The sequence below is a fragment of the Diadema antillarum genome, unplaced genomic scaffold, assembly GCF_040938485.1.
Source record: "Diadema antillarum isolate AM-2024a unplaced genomic scaffold, OU_Dant_1.0 seq00001711_RagTag, whole genome shotgun sequence".
NCBI lineage: Eukaryota > Metazoa > Echinodermata > Echinoidea > Diadematoida > Diadematidae > Diadema > Diadema antillarum.
This window is the reverse complement of record NW_027272400.1, coordinates 108,691-128,608: the sequence shown is the minus strand read 5'-3', so window position 1 is coordinate 128,608 and position 19,918 is coordinate 108,691. Positions and strand designations below refer to the sequence as shown.

Genomic DNA, 19,918 nt, shown 5'->3' with positions numbered 1-19,918 from the left:
AGCTTTGATTTACACTTACAACTTTGCATATATTTCTAAACAGGATTGGTTTTGATGTTACATGCTTTATCATTACGTGAGAGTTCATGTCATCTTATAGGATCCTTAAAATAAAGACGTTATTTTATGTTAACAAGCAAAATAAATACTTATTCAGATTGCTCAGCAAGACGGCGACAGCGAATGCACCTTTGAAATTCTTTTGCATAAATAAATGATCAATAGAAAACTGACAATTGTTTGGATGATTACAGCCAGTTCAGTTGTTACTCCAAACGATCATGCGGAAGTGTTTGGCGAAGTTTTGAAAGAGTGCATGGACAAATAACACGTGAAACCAATGTCAAAAGTGACGCATCATGCGGAGAATAGAGATGGGGAGAGTGGGGTGAACTGAGTGGGACGCGGGAAAAGTGGAACACCTCTCATATCTCAAAGAATTTTGAACTTGTAAGTCTCCAAGTCTTACCGCCAATTTTAGGCATTTGGCATCAGAGTACAAGCACATGGTAACTGCTTTGCAACAACTCTAGCGGAAAGTTTAACTATAATTTGAATTGTTATTTTTCAGAAACTTTTTTTTATTTGTTTGTTTTGCAATCAGCGTAATCGTATAGCTTCACTGGCAGGTCCTTTGCACGCTATCATTTTGGTATGCCTTGTAAGTTCCAATAATTTACATTAAAATATTTTGCAATGTCGCTCATGTGATGTTAGCCGCCATTTTGAATTTTGGGGGTGCTTGGGGGTAAACTGGGGCACCATCACTGTCCCACTTCTCCCTTCATTCAAAGTTATAAAAAAAAGAATATCAAAGATTTTCCTATCATTTTCTTTAATTTGACATGCTTTATGCAACTTTCTCAGACGGACCATAATGGATATATATCGTTTTGCGATCGGAAACTCTTCATGCGTATATATTCACACACTCACAATTCAATTCAATTCAATTCAATTTTTATTTTCCACTCATGGGGTGGAACACCCTCGTCAGCCAAAGGCTGGTTTTCAGAGGGGTCGACACATACTGGTTAAATACAAACATTATACATACAGTATGACAAAGATATATATCACATATACACATATATCACATACACACCATAGGGTCTACACACACACACACACACACACACACACACACACACACACACACACATTATCATATGATATGCTAAGTTCTAATATATTGTCTAGCCTATAGTTATCTGTTTGTCCCACTTTATCCTAACCAATGTCCCATACCACTTCTCCAAGAGGGTGGCCCAATTCTCCCCATTCAGAAGTTGCTTTTTTAAAAATCAATAGTAAAACAACATGAGATTTTTAGGAAAATGATGCAACAACCCATTTTGCGGTCAAATATCAATAGTTTTTTAGTCTAAGACATGAGTGCCCAATTCTAGATATAAGAGAAGATGTACAAGAAAATTCATCAAATCACAATTTTTGCCCCACTTCTCCCAACTTCTCCCCACTCTCCCCTACCGAATATTAGTAAGTGATGATGTCATAGGTGGATATAGTTTTTTGCTAAGGGAAAGGGGGTGATCCAATGACGATTGGTCATGACTATAAAGTAAAACAACAGAAACAAAAGCAAACAACAAACCAAATCCTCACGTGTTTTTGCTGCCACTTAATTCTCTTTTAGAATCCGTTGACATTGACAAGCAGGAGAAAAGCATAAACACACTGGCCAGATGAGATTGTTTATACAATTTCCATGGTGACGAATGACTATGACATCACACCTTGGAATAGTCTAAATGATATTGCCCATATCAATTATAACCCAACATTGCAGCGATGCGAATAAGATTTTAAATGACGGAATCGGTTGCAGTTTTTTCCATTGATTTTTAAAAAGATGATATTCGGAAGGTTCTGAAACACATTAAAAAGGGGGCTTTTCATTGGCGTGTTTGTCGATGTTTTTCTTGGAGGATTTGTAACTGCGTTTGCATAGCATTGCATTTCTTCGGCCTTCCTCAATTTGAATTCCAATTCCGTTTTCTGATGAAGACAGGTGTTTTAGCTGTTTCTGTTTGATTGGTCGGGGTGATGATGACGATTATGTTCACTACATGGTGAGGTTGGAGCTTTTCGACATCTGCTATTTTAGAATCCACCGTGAAGGCGACACGCTCTCTTGTGCAAAGGAGAGCATCTTTCTGGTGAACATCCTCAGTTATCAGGGGCGGATCCAGGAATTCTGCAAAGGGGGGGGGGGGGCGTGATTAATATTTCTGGTGGCAACTTCCGGGTTTCATTTCATATTTTTCTTCTTATTTCTTTTGTTTTTCACGAAATATAATGGGGGGCGTGCGCCGGTTGCGCCTCCCTCTGGATCCGCCACTGATTATGAAGAGAGTAAATCGTTTGGTGAAGGACTGCTTGATTGTCAAAGTTCATTCGCGATCTGATGAACTTTGTGAACTTTTCCGTTGGGCTATTTGATGACGATGTGGAGCTATGCTTTCCTCTCTCGAGTCTTTCCTTCTTTCTTGTTCTTCTTCTTTCTTCGTATTCATTCCTCCTCACCCCTCGCCTTGTTAAAGGGACTGAACCGTAGGCTACTGGTGGGTGGGGATTCATGTTTTGAACATTCCTAAGTGAGATAATGAGAAACCTCCTATGGAATATGAAAGAGCATGTAATTCTCAAGAAGGATTCAACGTTTATTTGATGAAAATGGTTTTCAAATAGCTGAGATAGCCCAAAAAGTGGTAACGATAAAAGGCGACAGGCCACACCTTTTATTAGGATCTCTTTGTTTCACTCTGGTTTTGGATATCTCAGTCATTTCAAAGCCAATTTTCATCAAATAAACTTTTGATACCCCTTAGAATTGCATGCTCTTTGACATCTCATAGAGTGGTTTCTGAATATCTCGCAAAACGTTATAAGTTGGAATCCTCACCTCGACCAGAACTGTACGCACCCTTTAACCTTGATTTTAGATGGCTTCGCCTTTATCTTTTTTTTTTTTTTTTGCTTGGAAGGGATTGTTTGTTTGTTTCTTTGTTTGTTTTTTGCTGTATTCCAATATCCTCCTTTTTTATTTTCTTCTCCGGCTTTCTTGAGACTTTTAGAAATAAATGATATCATTCTTTTTCTTTTGTACGAGAGAGAGAGAGAGAAAAAAAGATTGTGACCAAGAGAACTTAGGCCTATGCATAACAAGAACCACAGTATCGGAATTAGATGTGACTGCGTTAGAAGGTGCATGGGACATCAAACTGATCGCACGCTGCATGTATGCTGTCGAACTGCATTACAGTTCTGATGTCATAATACTAGTACATGCAGCGCTTGTCACAATATTTCAGAATGTTTTCCTTTACCATCTTAGTATAATTATATAACTTGTGGAAACTTTTATGTGGACTTTCCACGTTGTGAGAACTCCTTAATTGTTTTGTTCGAATGAAGGTCTACAGATCGAGCTGTCCATAAACATTTTTATCACGCATTTCCTACATTTGCGTTCTTTTCGTGTATGTGCTCAAGATATAGTTGTGGGAATAAATCTTCCCTCTGAAAAATGTGCAATAGCGCCCTCTTTTCATTCTTGTCGTTGCCCTCTTCATCTACACGCTTTTACCTTTATGAGTCGCTTGTTTCGACGACTTTGCCTTGATGCGGGGAAAAAAGTCTACTCTCTAAAAAAATCGAGTGAAAATATTCACTCTTAAAGGAGTGAATACAAAAAAGAGTGAAATTAGAGTGAAATTGGAGTAAATTTTGAGTGAAAATGTTCATTTTCACTCGTTTTAGAGTGACGTCAGGGATCACTCCAAAATCTTCGAGTGATCCCTGAGGTCACTCCAAAATGAGTGAAAATGAACATTTTCACTCAAAATTCACTCCAATTTCACTCTAATTTCACTCTTTTTTGTATTCACTCCTTTAAGAGTGAATATTTTCACTCGATTTTTTTTAGAGAGTATCTATTCGTCTGTATCATACATATTTAAAACTGCTTTTTGCTTTGTTTTGTTTTGTTTTGTGTTGTTATGGCTTGCAAGGGGTGATCGTCAGCACACACAGAAAACTATGAAATGTTATGAAATCTTTTGTTAAAAAAATGTGATTAGCGTTGGTACATGATAATAATAATTGATCCAACATTTATATTTTGATTGTCATGAGGAATGTCATGTGTATGCCGCGCAATCGCCTAATTAAAACCATTTTTCTTTTGTAGACAATGATAAAATGGATAATAACGCATAAATCATGTCAAAATGAGGAGTGTGCCATCACTCAAGTTCCTACCAAGAGAAAACTTTGGTGCAGATGTATCTTCTCAACGCCCTCATAAATCGACAATGGAGCAACACATTTTTATAACCTGAAAAACCCTGTAACCTATACTGTATAACTGTATCCAGAAAGGGTCAACAGGCTAGGAAATCATATCGTCATATGAATAGGCCAAGAGAAATGTCGAGGGCACAGTTTTATAAGCGAATTTCGTCAGGCTCAGTGCTTCCTGGATAGAATTTCATTTGCCACAGGACCTGACCCCAAGCTGATCCTCAACTGTGTTGCAGAATTTAACAGAATAGAATTGAAGAGACAGTCTGATCAATTGCGAGTTACGACTGCATTCCAACATACCCCTTGATAACAAAGATTTACATATATTTTCAGAGTTTTGCTTTGCCATTACAGCTGTACATACATTTACTATGGAATATATGAAAACTAGTCCCAAGTACACTCGGGTAGGTTTCTATATATGGGAAATGCATACTATATAGCAAAATCAGCTTGTTGTCATGATGCATTTGAATATATATACCTCAACAGCACAATTTGTATACTATGGCTCGTTAACAAGTGGTATGTCATGAATGTGTGTAATTACGTATTGAATGACAGTGTTTTGATGCCTGAAATTTGAAAGCCATTGTTAATCCTCTTTGCGCTTTAAATATTGATTCCCCCCCCCAAAAAAAAAAATATATATATAATAATAATAAATAAAAAAATAAAAGAATAAGAAAATAAAAAATAAAATAAAAAATAGATAAATAAACAAAACAAACAAAAAACAAACAACGAAAACAAAACAACAAAACAACAACAACAACAACACACAATCACAAACAACATATCTGATCGTGTTGTACAAATTGTCCAAAGAAATTGGCACAGAAAGGTTTTATGCATGGCATCCAGCCAGTACTGTAAAGTTATCTTGGTCACATGAATCTATATAAGAGCCAATTGTGCCGAAAATTCGTAAAATTTGCTGCCAGCATGCTGAAGGCCAGAGTCCAACTGAGCTGAGAATGATATTTCATGTAGTGGTAAAAAGAAATGAGCCATAATTATCTCTCAGCAGATGTGTCATAATGTAACATTTTTACAATGTAATACAAAAAGCTGATCTGGACTCTCAAAAGTGTGAAATTCATTTTAACCTTTCGCATTGGTTAAAAGAATATCATGCAAGCAATACCGGTACAGTTGGAGCAAGACAACCTGTTTTCAAGTTGCCACATATAAACTTCACATTCAATAGTTCAATGATCAACAAATTATTAAATTCATATAACTTGTGGGGGTTTGTGTGCATTTATATTCATCATGGCAGCATAAATCAACCTACTGGTGCAAATGCACAGAGGTATGTCTAAGATTAGCCCATGGATTATCCAAATTTTGTCTGCATAAATGTGTGTGACAGATCGCATACACCAACAGACAGCCAATGATGGAGGAGTGCTGATGTATACATGCATGTGAAAGGTACGCCTACTAGTATTTTGCAATTGTTTTTAACCCATTGAGGACAGTTTGATTTTGCTACAGCACGCATTTCCCATAGACACCTGCCCGAGTATACTCGGGACTCGTCCTCAACGGGTTAAGTCCACACACTAAATTGAAACCATGGATGTTACTTCAAACTATCTTTGCAAATTTGTGTCATGGTGTATTAATTGCACCATCTCACACACACTCAACTTCACAGTAAATCTCTTAAAACTACACACACACACACACACACACACACACGCATGTATATACAAACTGCCGGTAGCAGCAAGGCACTAAAGCACAGGTACACCTAATACCCTCTGCTTAACAGCATTGAGCACTTTTCATCAGTCCTCAACAAACTACTATTCCCTATGGATATATACCTAACGTATGTGTATATCTATCTATATATATATATATATATATATATATATATATATATATATATATATATATATATACATATATATATACATATATATATATATATATACATATATATATATATATATATATATATATATGAAGAGTTGCTACTCCTTCAACAACACCTACCTGGTTGAACAAATCACGCAGCACTGGAAAAGTACTGTTAGATGGATTATGAAAATATTCCCAAAACAGAAAAATCAATATTTTGTGGCTCTATCTATTAAAGTGTATCTTTGGCCAAAAAATTATTTTTGATATGTGATAGAGACACATTTCAGTAGTCCATTGCACCAACTTTCAGAGAAAAGGGGTCATTAATTAGTGAAATAATGCATCCAAAAGTTTCTAAACACAATGGGTCTGGGAGGCAAGACTACAGCAAACCCTATTGTTTGCAGTGGGTTACGGAACCACAGCGGTTCCTGAATCTCCTAGACACAGTGTGTTTGGAAACTTTCAGGTGCATTATTTCACTAATTAATGACCCATTTTCTCTGAAAGATGGTGCAGTGGATTACTGAAATGTGTCTCTTTCACATATCCAAAATAATTTTTTGGCCAAAGATACACTTTAACTTTTAGGGTGATGGGTCATACATGAATTTCTAAATCACAAAAGATTCTCAGCAACCAGTCAGCACAACACAGATCAAAACTCTTGTCCACAAATCATTTTGACATGTATGCAACTACACCTTGTTTATTAATTTTCCAAATACAGATGCAGCTTAATATATTTCATTGAACACAACAGCCATTCTATAAACCAACACAAAGCTGACCAAAAATATATAACATGAATGACTTTCCTGAATAAGATGCATTGCTTTCTCCTTTCGTTTGCAGAAAAGAATAATCATCACTTAAATATTGATATCTGATAAATAACTCTGTATCTGCTTGTTGATTCTGACTTCAATAAACTCTGTAATGTACATACGTGGTATTGACACAGCTACATACAGGCATGCATTTCATTTTTTTTCACTGTATGTTAAAATGTCTTCTTTGTTTTTGTTGTTTTGTTTTTCTTGTAAAATATATATCTTGTCTGTCACCTACCTTGAAGAATAAATATGTTTAACTCAGTATCTTCTAGGATGGTATCGCCTTGTCTTTACTAGCTCCCTAGATTATATGTATACCATGACATTTCCTACATGATACACGTACTTGTTTGGCTTCCGTTTCACACCAAAAAAATAAATATACACTAAACCTGAAGCTTTGTTTTGGTTTGTGTGTTTGTGTGTTTGTTTTACACAAGGACCACAAAAATATACCATGCATAATCTGCAATACCATAGTTGATAGCCCCTAGGAAGACATTTTTCCCCTATTTTGATGCAACCATCGTTTACAAGTTGTACAATCAAAATGCAAAGGTCATTGAGCCTACTCTCCTTGAAATGTAGACATTCCTCAAGCTATTCTTTCACAAGATTATTTTGTAAGAAATCTATTTCTGCACCAATATGCTCATTTTGGGTTGGAATCAATGAGTAATATACATGCAAAACATAAATACCATGTTCAACTCTCTTAGTTTAATTCAGTGGTTCAAGGGCCATTTTGAAAGGGGATAAAATCCCAGTTTGATTGTGATACTTATCACAGAGGAATTATTCTGTGGACTAACCTTTTATTTTATCAATTTTATCATTTATATATATACATATATATATATACGTATGTATATTTTCTATACTTAATACATTAAGTTGCATAACGCCAGTGAGGAATAAACTGTTTGTTATGATTATTGAAAGCTACAGCAGATATGATAGTTTTCCTGCCACTCTAACAATACCGCATTACAAGATTCAAAGACCAAACTAGCAAGCTCAAGTCCACTTCAATCTACAAAATATGATTTGGTGTAACTTTCATACTTTAGTGAATGCAACTGATAAGAACAACTCATGCTCTGCCATTTAAAAACAATGCACAAGACTGAACGTGGGAAACTTCAGATCAACTTTTGTATTGCTATCACAGACTGCATTTTTGACATTTTTGTGAGGAATTGATCAAAGAGAGACCAGTTATTACCTATTGATCTTAATATCTTTTAATGAGGCACAAATAGCATGGTTTTACTACAAATAAGGCAAGGGAGGACACAAATATTACTGCTTATGATTATTATTACGTAAGAAGCTATACAATTCTAACCCTGTTGTTGAGATGTATGTTACAAGTCGTTCCAACTTAAAACCCCAAACACAGAAAAAAAGGAAATAGACGGGAGGGACTCTGCGCAAGATCGTGTTTTTAGGCAGAGAAAGAAGCCCTGACAACGCGGCCGTTGGTGGGGCAGACGGGGCGATAGTTGTCCACGATGTGATCATGTCCGTTGCACGGGGCTTTTCCTTCGGAGTGAGTCAGCAGATCCCGCAGGGCTTGGAGCTAAGCAGGGATGAACCAAAAAGTGAGGTGTTACACAAATTATTAGAGACTTGGTTGGTTTCCTTCCTTATTCTCTAAAGGACTTTATTTCTGCATATAATACCTGATATTTTGCAACAAACTATTGACATAAAATCAAATAACATCTATTAACAACATCATGAACTGCAGTGTTCTACTTATCCAGCGATGATGGCATACACACACACACACACACACACACACACACCCCCCCCCCCCCCCAAAAAAAAAAATGTTGAAAAATCAATTACTTTTGAGCAGATTGTCTGATTTTCTACAAACTTTCTCTGATGTGTTCCACTAATATTGCATGCTTTCACTCAATCCACATTTATATTTGAGTTTTGGTTTCCTTCAAGTACACAAACTACAAAAATAACTAAAAAACAAAAATACACTAGAGATTGTAATTTGTCATCACTGACAAATTAAGGTGATCCGATTTTTTTTTTAATCAATGATTCGAGTCCTGATACTGCAAAGTCTCAGCTACAACATATTTAAATCCGAGAGAAATTCACCGAAGCATAAGTAAGATTGTGCTCGATAAAGAGAGTCATGTCAATTTTCACATCTAAAAAATTCCGTCCCATAGAGATTACACGTCATAGCGAACATAGAAAAAGAAGTACATATGACCTTTGACCCCACTTTGCACAGACAAGATGCATCTGAGCAAAAAGTGGTTATTTTATGAAATGATCCCTGTAACATGGTCTTTACGAGTGCAAAATATGGGAAAGATAGGACCTGTATTCACCAAGATACAGGATAAAACATCTATGACCTTTGACCCTAATTTACATACCCAAGATGGCGTCTGATCAAGTACTTGTTATTTTATGAAATAATGTTCGTGACATGAACTAAAGATGTGCAAAATATGGTGGTGATAGGGTATGTTTTTCTTGATTTATTGCATATAAAGTTGCAAAAAGAAAGAAATATTTCAATACATTGAAGATAAACTTTAATTTCAACCTCAATTTCACGTGATCCCGACAATGTATGAAAAAACAAAGGGCACACTTACGATAGCTCTACGTCTCAGCTACAACATATTAAAATCTTAGAGAAATTCACCGAAGCATAAGTGAGCTAGTGCTCGATAAAGATAGTCATGTCAATTTTCATTTCCATAAAAATTGCACTCCCATAGAGATTACACGTAAACTGGTCAAATTTGACAAGGTTACTTTCAATCCATTTTTTCGAGGTAATGTCGTCATCTAATCAAAATTGTGTAATTACATAAATGAAAGAGCATTCCATAACCTACAACATATTGAAATTTGGAAGAAAATTGGGAAAGGATAAGTGAGATAGGCTCGAGTAAACTTGAAATTTGATGACGTCATTTTGAAAATATACTTTTTTAACTTTATTAAGAAATTTGATATCTTTTAATCATTTTGTTAGCAAAGCCAGCCCATGAAATGACATGTACAACTCATCAGCTTTCAGAATATGTAAAGAAAATGGGGGGTCACCGTCCATCCTGACGAGTAAAATCCGATTTAAAATTGGCGGTTTTTTAGCATAGTTGCACTGTGTATCCCCATTGACGCACGCGCAGAATTTTGAATTTGACGGGCCCGTATGACGTCATATTGAGTCGGATCGACTTGAAACTTGGTAGAAATATTCCTTGAGATTTTGGACATCCGATCCGTGTGAAAAAATGGAAAATTTCTATTTTATATTAGCTGTGCATGCGAATATGTGCGCGCGCGTACGCGTCCGTCCATTTTTTTCAATTTTTCAAAAAATGCTCTAAATGGTCTGAAACATGTGCAAAAAAAATTTGAGCTCGATTTGAGCATACAAATATTTCAACGCGCGCGTACGCGCGCGTTTTGAGATAAAAATGAATTTTGAGAATATGAGTAGAATCCACTTGACTTGAAATATATGTGACGTAAATTTCATTGAAATATTCCATTCCATTAATGCGATATTCATGAAAATGTGTTTTCATATAGTGACGTCATAGTGACGTCACGGTCGACTGATCACTATGATTTTACTTGCGCTGTCGTCTTTGCGACATGATACATATATTGTGTAAGTCTGACATTGAGAGGCAATGCACTTTGTGAGCTAACCTCTGCACAACTTTTGAGGAGAAATAAAGAAGAAGAAGAAAAACAAAGAATCCGTACAGATACAGAAGGTGATCTGAGAGGATACTCGGATCACCTAATAAATAAACTTCAGTTGAGCTTTCATTATGAAGGAACACAGGAATCTGCATATTTAATTCATCTATGTTGACTCCTTCTTCAGTCAGGGACAATGGTCTCACTTGCAATTTTCACTGCTCTCTTCATTTCATTTCATTTCATTTCATTTCAAGTCATTTCATTTCATCTTTCAATTCATTTCATTTCAATTTATTCTATTTCCAATTTTGGTCTCATCCTCTTTTATTCTTATCATATTATGCAACATGTTCAGAGAAAGAGTTTCTATTGAATATATATCACGGGTTTGATTGCAAAATGAATTAACTTCATTCTTGTTGAATTGAAATATTTGTGATTAAAGTTGGTAAAAAACAAAGAAATAAAAAGAAAATATAATTGGATATTTGCATTCGTTACTTCAAGAATATTCCTTGTTATGTAACAGGTGAGATATCGCCGGAAATATTTCATTCTGCTTTATCTGATGATGAGGGGAATCACAAACTCTTTACCTGTTCAGGAGAGACCTCCACAGCCTCGCTGAAGAGGATAAAGGTGACGCTCTCGTAGCATGGCGGAGTGGTGAGGGAGCCCTCGTAGGTGAAGTAGTCTTCCTTGTTATCTGTTTAAAAGAAAAAAACAACAACAGTAACCACTTTTATCATTCTTTTCAGCATTCTTTCTACTCTGTATGCCGACAGGGCTCTACGTATTTACCCATACACAACTGCCCTTATCCTCGAGACACCTCTCCAGTTCTACATGTACTTTCAGCTGTTGAAAGATATGCAATTTCTGTGAAAATATTCATATGTTTCTGTTGGAAATGGAAAAAATGAATGAATGAATATTCATGGCTGCAAATTTTCTGGACACACTTGGTGTTAAGTTTGTGATGAATGTGGCAGCAACTGTGAAAGGTGCATCATGCTACCTCCACACAAATTGATGCTACAGTATGATGACAATGTGCTGCCCATTGGCTTGACTGCCTACCAAAACACCCCACTAATGTTTATCCTACTTTTGCATAATACACTTCAATATCATATCTGCCTAGAGGCTAATCCTGACTATACTTCACCTCATTTTTTTCTCAAGGCAAAAGTCTGCATCCTTCAAGAATTAATCCCCTGAAGTTTCATTCAGTAAAATGACAAGGACAAGGCACTTTTTCTCCCAAACAAAATGCAAAATGCAAAATCCAGATTAATTCATCCTCTCAGTACAGAAAGCATAGGTAACTTTATCATCTTCTGAATCATTTATTCTTTTCAAGTGGCAATCCCTACGTTGCACCTAGAGAGTAGTACAAATTTCTGATTTGCATGCTAGATTATGGACATGAACTTATTGGTCAAATGAATTTCTGAAGATACCTTTCATTTCATTTCATTTCATTTATTTCCACTTTCATAATTGGTTTACAAACATTGCATAAAAAACAAACAGACAGACAAACAAACAAACAAAAATACATAGTGTCAAATATGATAGTGGCGGAATCATGAGAAGCACAAAGTAGGCTTATTGAAAATGATCCCTTAAGAAATATTGTGATGTAAATATATGTAATCATTTATAATCCTTTAAACCATTCTACCCATGTCTGTTCCTTAGTTACTCCTGTGGAGCATAATGTGAGGCGGTTTTCTGTTTCTATAGCAATGAGTACCGGGTATTTTGTTTCTTTGCTGACAAAAGTTAACATACAAGATAGTGATAGGCAATTTACCCACGTCTTCAAGTTTGCATAAATTCAGCCTCATCTATTACATATGCCAACTACCCTAAATTCTGCTAACCCTGAATTTTAATACATACCAGCAACTTTAATATCTCAGAAGAGGGTAAGATTAAAAGTAACTATCGCTGATACCCCAAATTCAAACCAGCCAAAATTAAATTCTGTCATCCTTGGCTAATTACTGCTAGCGAGGATAACAAACAACTTCTCAGTTCCAACCCTCATAAACATTCTTGCATTTGATGCTTTGCTTCAAATGTTTATATTTCTTGAGTCACAAAAACCATCTTGGACCTACATGGGCTGAAACTTTGTGCAAGTATGTTTTTTATACTCAACTAAAGATGAATCTTTTCAGCCACCAAGAGTCTAACATATCTCAGCAAATGCACTGTACAATATATGTACTCAAGTGTGTACTGCTCTACATTACAGCGAATTAAAGCACAGCGAACCAAGACACATCAAACATGCTCACAGAAATGAGGCAAAATAATTTTAAAAGGTGGAAAATCTGCCATTCTTGTCTCACTGTGTTTGCATAATGAGAACTGTTATTCCCACCGAATTCACCATGGAACAAAAACTTTTGTACCAGATGACAGGCATGATCGATAAAAGTGTTTAGCAGTAATGGGAATGACATTAGTCCAGAACAGACTAGGAATTGGAGAAGCTACTAAATTTTGCTCAAAATTGACCTCTCAGAGAGGTACACACTTTGTTTAACTGTCTGTCCATGGACAGGACCTACCTGGGAGCAGGCAACTTGGGTCAAAACCTCCTTCGATTGTCGTCTGCGAGCCCTGAAAGCAAAGAGTCAAGGACAGCAATTATTACAACTACTGCTGTGACAACAGGACAAAAGGCTGTAAATAATAGAAAAGCAAATTTTTTCCCCCAATTCTCAGACTAAATAATATTCTACATCTTCCAAACAAACAAATTTATAGTTGTTTTTATAACAAATTCTGTGCAAAATCACAATCAAAAGCATATTGATATAATTTAATTGCAACTAACATATCATTTTACTGTGTTTACTGTATTGTGAGTATAAATTATGCTTGTACGATCGTGTATATATATAATTGAAAATTGTATTTATTTATATGACGTGTACATGTACATGAATGTACGTATGTATGTATGTATGTATGTATGCAGATATTCCTATGTGTACACCCGTATGCCAACAAGAAGAATTTCCTATATGCACTATAAATGAATCTGAATCTGAATCTGAATCTGAATTTCTGTGGTGGTTTGTTGGGAAGAGTATACATCCACAAGGAAAAAGTCATTCAAAACACAAGAATATCACAGAAATGAAAACAGATAAATATGAGACACATAACATGGGCACATTTGTAAACATGGCTTCTGATATTTGAATGAATATGTTGTCATATTCTTAATAATCATGTTCAATGGCACAAAATGTTCAAATACACAAACAATTTAGGCACTATAACAACTTTGTACAGAACACAGGTTTAAGCATTTCTTGGAGTCCAGCCACCAATTTTCCTACTAAAAAATGTCTTTCCTGGATAGATCAAAGGGAGAAAACAAACACATCACGTGTGTTCTGAAAGCCAGGTTTGACCAACAGGGCAGACATGGGAGCATATCACTTCATTTCGTCTGGAGGAGAATTAATGCGATCCTGAGAAAAGATGTCTGATGTTCTCTAGCCGCTATTATCCAGAGACAAAAGCCGCATGAAGATCTAACTAACAAGCAAGCTCGGTGCAAGGTTCAAGAACTCTCAGATAGATAATCAGACCAACTGTGACCCTTTTTAGAGTCACTCCCGGCACACATACCCAATGCTATCAGTTACACTCCTATATCAACGCTGTTAGTTATATTCCATTGTTTATGGTCAATACGAGAGTCACTTTACTACAGTTGTATCAGATTCATCAAAGCAAAAGATAAAGAATCAGGGACAAAAAAACTTTGAGGAGCTCCTCTTGACCGAAAGGTGAGACACGCGTCAGACTTGCTATATTTTTCATGGTTACTGGTATACTTCCATTTCATACAGTTGGCATAGAAATTTGACAACAAACCATGTTGGGCTATGAAATCTATCTTTGTTCCTGGTCTCTTGCTATGAAATCTTTGTTTGTTCCTGGTGTATAACACATGATCCCCCTGGTAGCCTCAGCATACATGTCACTTTCATCAACTTGTGAGTGTAGCAGCATTCATCAATCTAAAATCACTACAACCTCTCCACAGCATGTTAAGCTCAATAAAGTATGGACTGGCAAAATTACCCGGTATTGCAAAAGGCAATTGTTCTCTTCATTTTTTTTTAATGTCCCGTCTTCCCCTCCGTGCTGTTACCACGGTTACAAATTTTGTTGCCTTGCTGCTTTCAGTCGTACCGTTTCTGCTACTATTTTTTGCAAAGTCAGCATCTCTATAATTTGTACCTTTATTTTTCTCCTTTCTTTCTTGTCTTTTTTTTTTTTTTGGGGGGGGGAGGGGGGTGTAGGTAGGCAGTCTAAGCCGAGATTTCCATGTTCTCTTTACTTTTTGTTAAACGTCACCTCTCCCCCTTCGTGCTCTTACCAGAGTTACACATGTTGTTGCCTTGCTGCTTTCAGTTGTACTGCTGCTATTTTTGCCAAGTCAGCGCCCCTATGGTTTATATCTTTCTTCTTTCTTTTTTTTTATTGGGGGGGGGGGGGGGGAGAGCAGGAAGGCAGTAAAAACCAAGATTCCCATGTAATTAAACCTACCACCAAAGGTAGCAGCCATCTGCTTTCACTACTTTTGCATTAGCAATCACTGTCCTACTTGTATGCTAGGGCTATTGATCTTTTTATGGGCTGGACAGTGAAGAACGTCAGCACCTGAGATGACAGTGAATGGCAAGCAGAGAAAAATAAAATATATATATACAAACAATGTGCTATACCTTCTCCCCCCACCCCCCCCCCCCCCCCCCCACCTCGGATGGCTTCATTGATAACAACAGCATTGACAAATTTTAATACTGCCTCCTGGCATGACGCTTCATAGACCTCTAGAGCAATTGATCATCATTAATTGTCAATTTTTCTGTGAATGGCTGAATAGCTGAAACATCTCGCGACAAAAAGAGCCATCTTTCTGCAGGCGCCGCTGCACAGCAACAGCCAAATCCCTTCCCGGAGATCATTCTCAGTTCAACTGATGAGTAGTAGGAAAAGGGAGACTTCTAAACGCGGCAAAAGAAACAGAAAAATAACAGGATAAAAGATCTTTCTTATTTTGTAGATCCTTCTGGGGTCACAGATTCTCTTAAACTATCTGACATTGTTTGTTGAACTCACCCTGACCTCTTGGGTAGATAAAATTATATCTGAGAAAAAATTACCGCGATATCCGATAAGATTAGCCGATGCGCTGGGTTCAAAAGTCAGTCTCTGCTTTGCTTCAGTTTTTTTATTTTTTTTTTTTTAAGGCAACTCCCAGGAATATGCAGCAAATTGCCAATCAAGTTTTGCACCATCACCTTCATACAATAAACCTATCGAAAATGCTTTGATTAGAGAAGGATGAATGCACAAATTGTTTAGGAGAAACAAGAATCATGGAGCAAAGAAGAAGGCATTAGAAATTGGATACAACCAGTAATTGGTAGCTACGTACTTGTATGTTTAGCATTTCAGGAGAGTCACAGCATTTTCAGACTAGAAACGCACCCGGAGAGTGCAGACCTCCGCTAAGCAGCTCATTTCCACTAATTCACACCTGCTGATAACTGCCCAATTTTCCAATGATGAAGAAGCCTCGTGTTTACATACCTCATCAGCTTCCTGCATGCTGCGCGGCACCTCAAGCAGAGCACATGCTTTAATAGTGCGAGCATGCAAACCTCAAATACGCGCAGCTTGAACTCCGAGGTTTATTGACCCTAGTTGCCAAAAAACAAAAGATATCCTATATCACATTCATTAAAAATTCCCAGATCACTACCAAAATTTAATCATCTGTTCCTTGTATCATTACAAACTTTTCCTGCAAGTTTCATTGAAATCCATCCAAAACTTTTTGAGTTATTTTGCAAACAAACCAACAGCGACAAAAACAACTTCCTTGGAGGAAGCAGAAATGCAAATTCGTTACCTTTCACTATCCTCTTGATGGAAGTAAAATACTGTTCATGCCACATTTTGTTTCTTTCATTTCTGCTACTCTTTTGACATGGCAAAGGCTAAGGCAAAGTGCCAAATTCCACATCTCAAACAGGGGATTTTTATTGCTAAAAAGATACCAGTAGGATGTGGTTATGAATACATGACAATTTCATTGCAATTCACAATCTTCTAAAGCGGTGCTGTATTTGGTACCCTGGTATACCAAATAGAAACCTGCCATTTCGTTAAATGATTTAATTTCTATAGTTCTATAGTTAAATGTGTGCACTCCCTTTGCATTCCATTGCATTTTTTTTTTATTTGCACAAATTTATGATAAATGATATACATGCAAGAAAAGCTAAAAAATTACCTACTATTTCTTGCACAGATCAAATTAGCTGGCCTTACTTTTTCCCTATTATTGTTGTCAATGCACATAGTTTTTGCCCTCCCAGGCAATGATATTTGTATGCACTCTTATTACCAACACATGTCACGTCTACTTTCCATTGGCATGCCGAGTCTGACGTGCGGACTACACTCGCATCAACCTCATAACGCTTCTCCCTCAGTTGGAGCAGCTGCACGACCATACAAATTCTAGAAATGATAATGACAACAATTATGCTGATAAAAGCACGCCATTCAGCTCTGATTTCCCCAGGCTTATGCTAGGCTTTACATGAACGTTCCTGGCTTCCTGGCTGCTGCAGCAGCCCCCACTGCAGGGTGCATTAGGGGATGTGGCCATTTCTTTCTCCGTACTCAAGTTTTGGCCTTCTTTCTTCGTATTGCCGATGCAGTAATGCGTCGTTCAACCTGTTTTCCTGCAGCCTACCCGGTTTGTCATCCACACAGCGACTGTTGTGGCACTGTGTTTTTTTGACAGCTAAAAGAATCTTGCCTGGCATCCACAGAAATCGTGGCTGGTCATGTCGATCCATCTCATGCCCCCCCCCCCCCCCACCTGTTTGGTCTTAGGTCCCCTCCCCCGTCCAGTCCACAGTGTCTTGAAGCACGCGCCATGACCACGGTTAACCTGATGTACACCCGAGGCGATCATGGTCTCAAACAAATTTCAAAACGCCCTTTAAAAGGCGTTTCAAATCGCCATTTCTAAACATGTTTGAAAACATGGTTGCATTTATCTAACCCCTGAAAACGCCTCAAACGTGTTTAGGATCGTGATTCTGCCTCAGAAGATCTTTAGATACACGCAGCCTTTAACATTACAAATCGCCAGCCTAGCAATGCTCTGCCTTGTTTCTTCAAGGCTGCACAGCTGGAGAGTTGGATGGCACAACACAAACTCACCTTCTTCTGTACTTTGCGCAGGAATGGAATAAGCTTATCAAATCCAGTATGGTGAGATCCAACCTAGAAGGAAAAGAGTGAAAAAATTATGGTGAGAGATAAAGCACTGAAAAAAAAGTGAAAAATATGCTCAGGGATAATGAAATGAAAAAGTGAAGGCTTATGAACTGATTAAGTTTAGATAGTAAGACAAATTCGCAACTCTGTGTGATGTAGGCATGCAGTTCTCCATTTGTTTCACACACAAAATTTCACTAATTTTCACTTTTCTAAAATATTCTGGCACAGATAGAACTTATCCGCTGAGGAGGACAAGTATAAACATTTTACTTTTATTATATACCAAGAACAGATTTGAAGATAATTTTTATTGTGTAGAAAAAAATAAACAAAGTTGTGACTTTTTGGTGTACAATTAGAATGGAGAACTTCTTAACATTTATGTCATACAGAGCTTCCAATTTGTCTCTAAATTCATAACTGTCTTAGTATGCCTAGTTTTTTTAATAAAAATTTTCTACTTTGATTTTTTTTTGTTTTGTTTTCATACAAAGCAAAGTAATATCATGCTGCACTTTCCCTTTAACAACACATCAGAGCAGGTGCTTTTGAGGATATGGCCAAGCCAAGGTCACTAACGGCTCACCTTCAGGAAGGATCCAAGTACGGCGATTCCCCTGTCCTCTTTGATGGCAACGCCCACCGACTTGAATTTCTCCGTGTTCCAGTGTACCAAATGGACCTGTGAGGAGAAAAAGACCAGGACAATTTTGTGTTGGTTTGGTTTCTGATCACTGCTGTCATATAATTCAAATATAATATAAACTAGAGCTCGACATTTAATAGCGGGGGCCCAGGGTCACTAAAAACTGGTGTCGCGCCACCAAATTTCACAAAGAGGTTTTAATATCTTTTGGTGGCCTGATCAGGCAACTGAAATTCACAATGGATCGCTACGTTTGCTTTTGTTTTAGGCCACCACATACACTGTATCTTTTTTTTTTGGGGGGGGGGGGGGGCAACCACATACACTGATCTTTTTTGGGCCAACAAAATTTCAGACTGAATGGGCCACCAGAAAAAAAAAAGTTAGTGTCACGAAGAGAAGTGACCACCTTCCTTCATCAAGTGTTCTTTGGCTTCCTTTTTTCATATTTTTTTTAAAAGTATTGTTATTAAAATTGCCAGAATCAGGAGTGATAGAGCTGGCAACTGGCATACTCTTGTCAAAAATGGACAAAGACATGAAAAAAGGAGGCACTTTTCAGCCTTTTAAAGCAGAAAATGGAAGGAATAGCATTTTACAATGTACACTACTTTTTCATGTTTGTGGTACTTGACTCACTTGGGAGCCAGTACCCTGTAAATCATCTCTTTTTCTTTACTTACTTTTTCACGTTTATTCTTTTGCTGTCTTTTTTAGTTCACTGTTTAAGGCATGGCACAGAATACAAACACACACACACACAGACAAAACAATAACCTGAACTTAAAAAAAAAATCAATTCTTGAAAAATGTTTTCTTTCAGCATTTGCCCACACTCGTACACAAAAAATGTTCAGTGTACTACAGAGGTAAACAACTACAGATTTATGTCACCATATGCACTTTCAATCCAACAGATTACAGGTATGCAAGTATGCTGTACTATTTAGGTGATCCGAGTATCCTCTCGGATCACCTATTGTATCTGTACGGATTCTTTCTTCTTCTTCTTCTTCTTCTTCTTTCTTTATTTCTCCCCAAAAGTTGTGCAGAGGTTAGCTCAGAAAGTACTATGCCTATCAAGTTCAAACTTATACCATGTATGTATCGTGTCCCAAAGACGGCAATCGAACTAAAATCAAAGTGATCAGTCGACCGTGACGTCACTATGACGTCATTA

At 37.1% G+C, this 19,918-nt stretch overlaps 1 protein-coding gene across 1 annotated transcript in view; it reads right to left on the bottom strand.

The window, feature by feature from the left end:
* Positions 1–7,897: 7,897 nt before the first annotated feature.
* LOC139711848 (carbonic anhydrase-like) overlaps positions 7,898–19,918 on the bottom strand; it is a 54,760-nt gene continuing 42,739 nt past the window's right edge. Inside the window, exons 4-8 of the mRNA XM_071623700.1 lie at positions 18,679–18,774; positions 18,033–18,095; positions 13,331–13,382; positions 11,342–11,451; positions 7,898–8,622 (exon numbers count right to left, since the gene is read on the bottom strand). Coding sequence (XP_071479801.1) covers positions 8,488–8,622; positions 11,342–11,451; positions 13,331–13,382; positions 18,033–18,095; positions 18,679–18,774 — 456 coding nt within the window. The 3' untranslated portion in view covers positions 7,898–8,487. The remainder of the gene's footprint in view (positions 8,623–11,341; positions 11,452–13,330; positions 13,383–18,032; positions 18,096–18,678; positions 18,775–19,918) is intronic.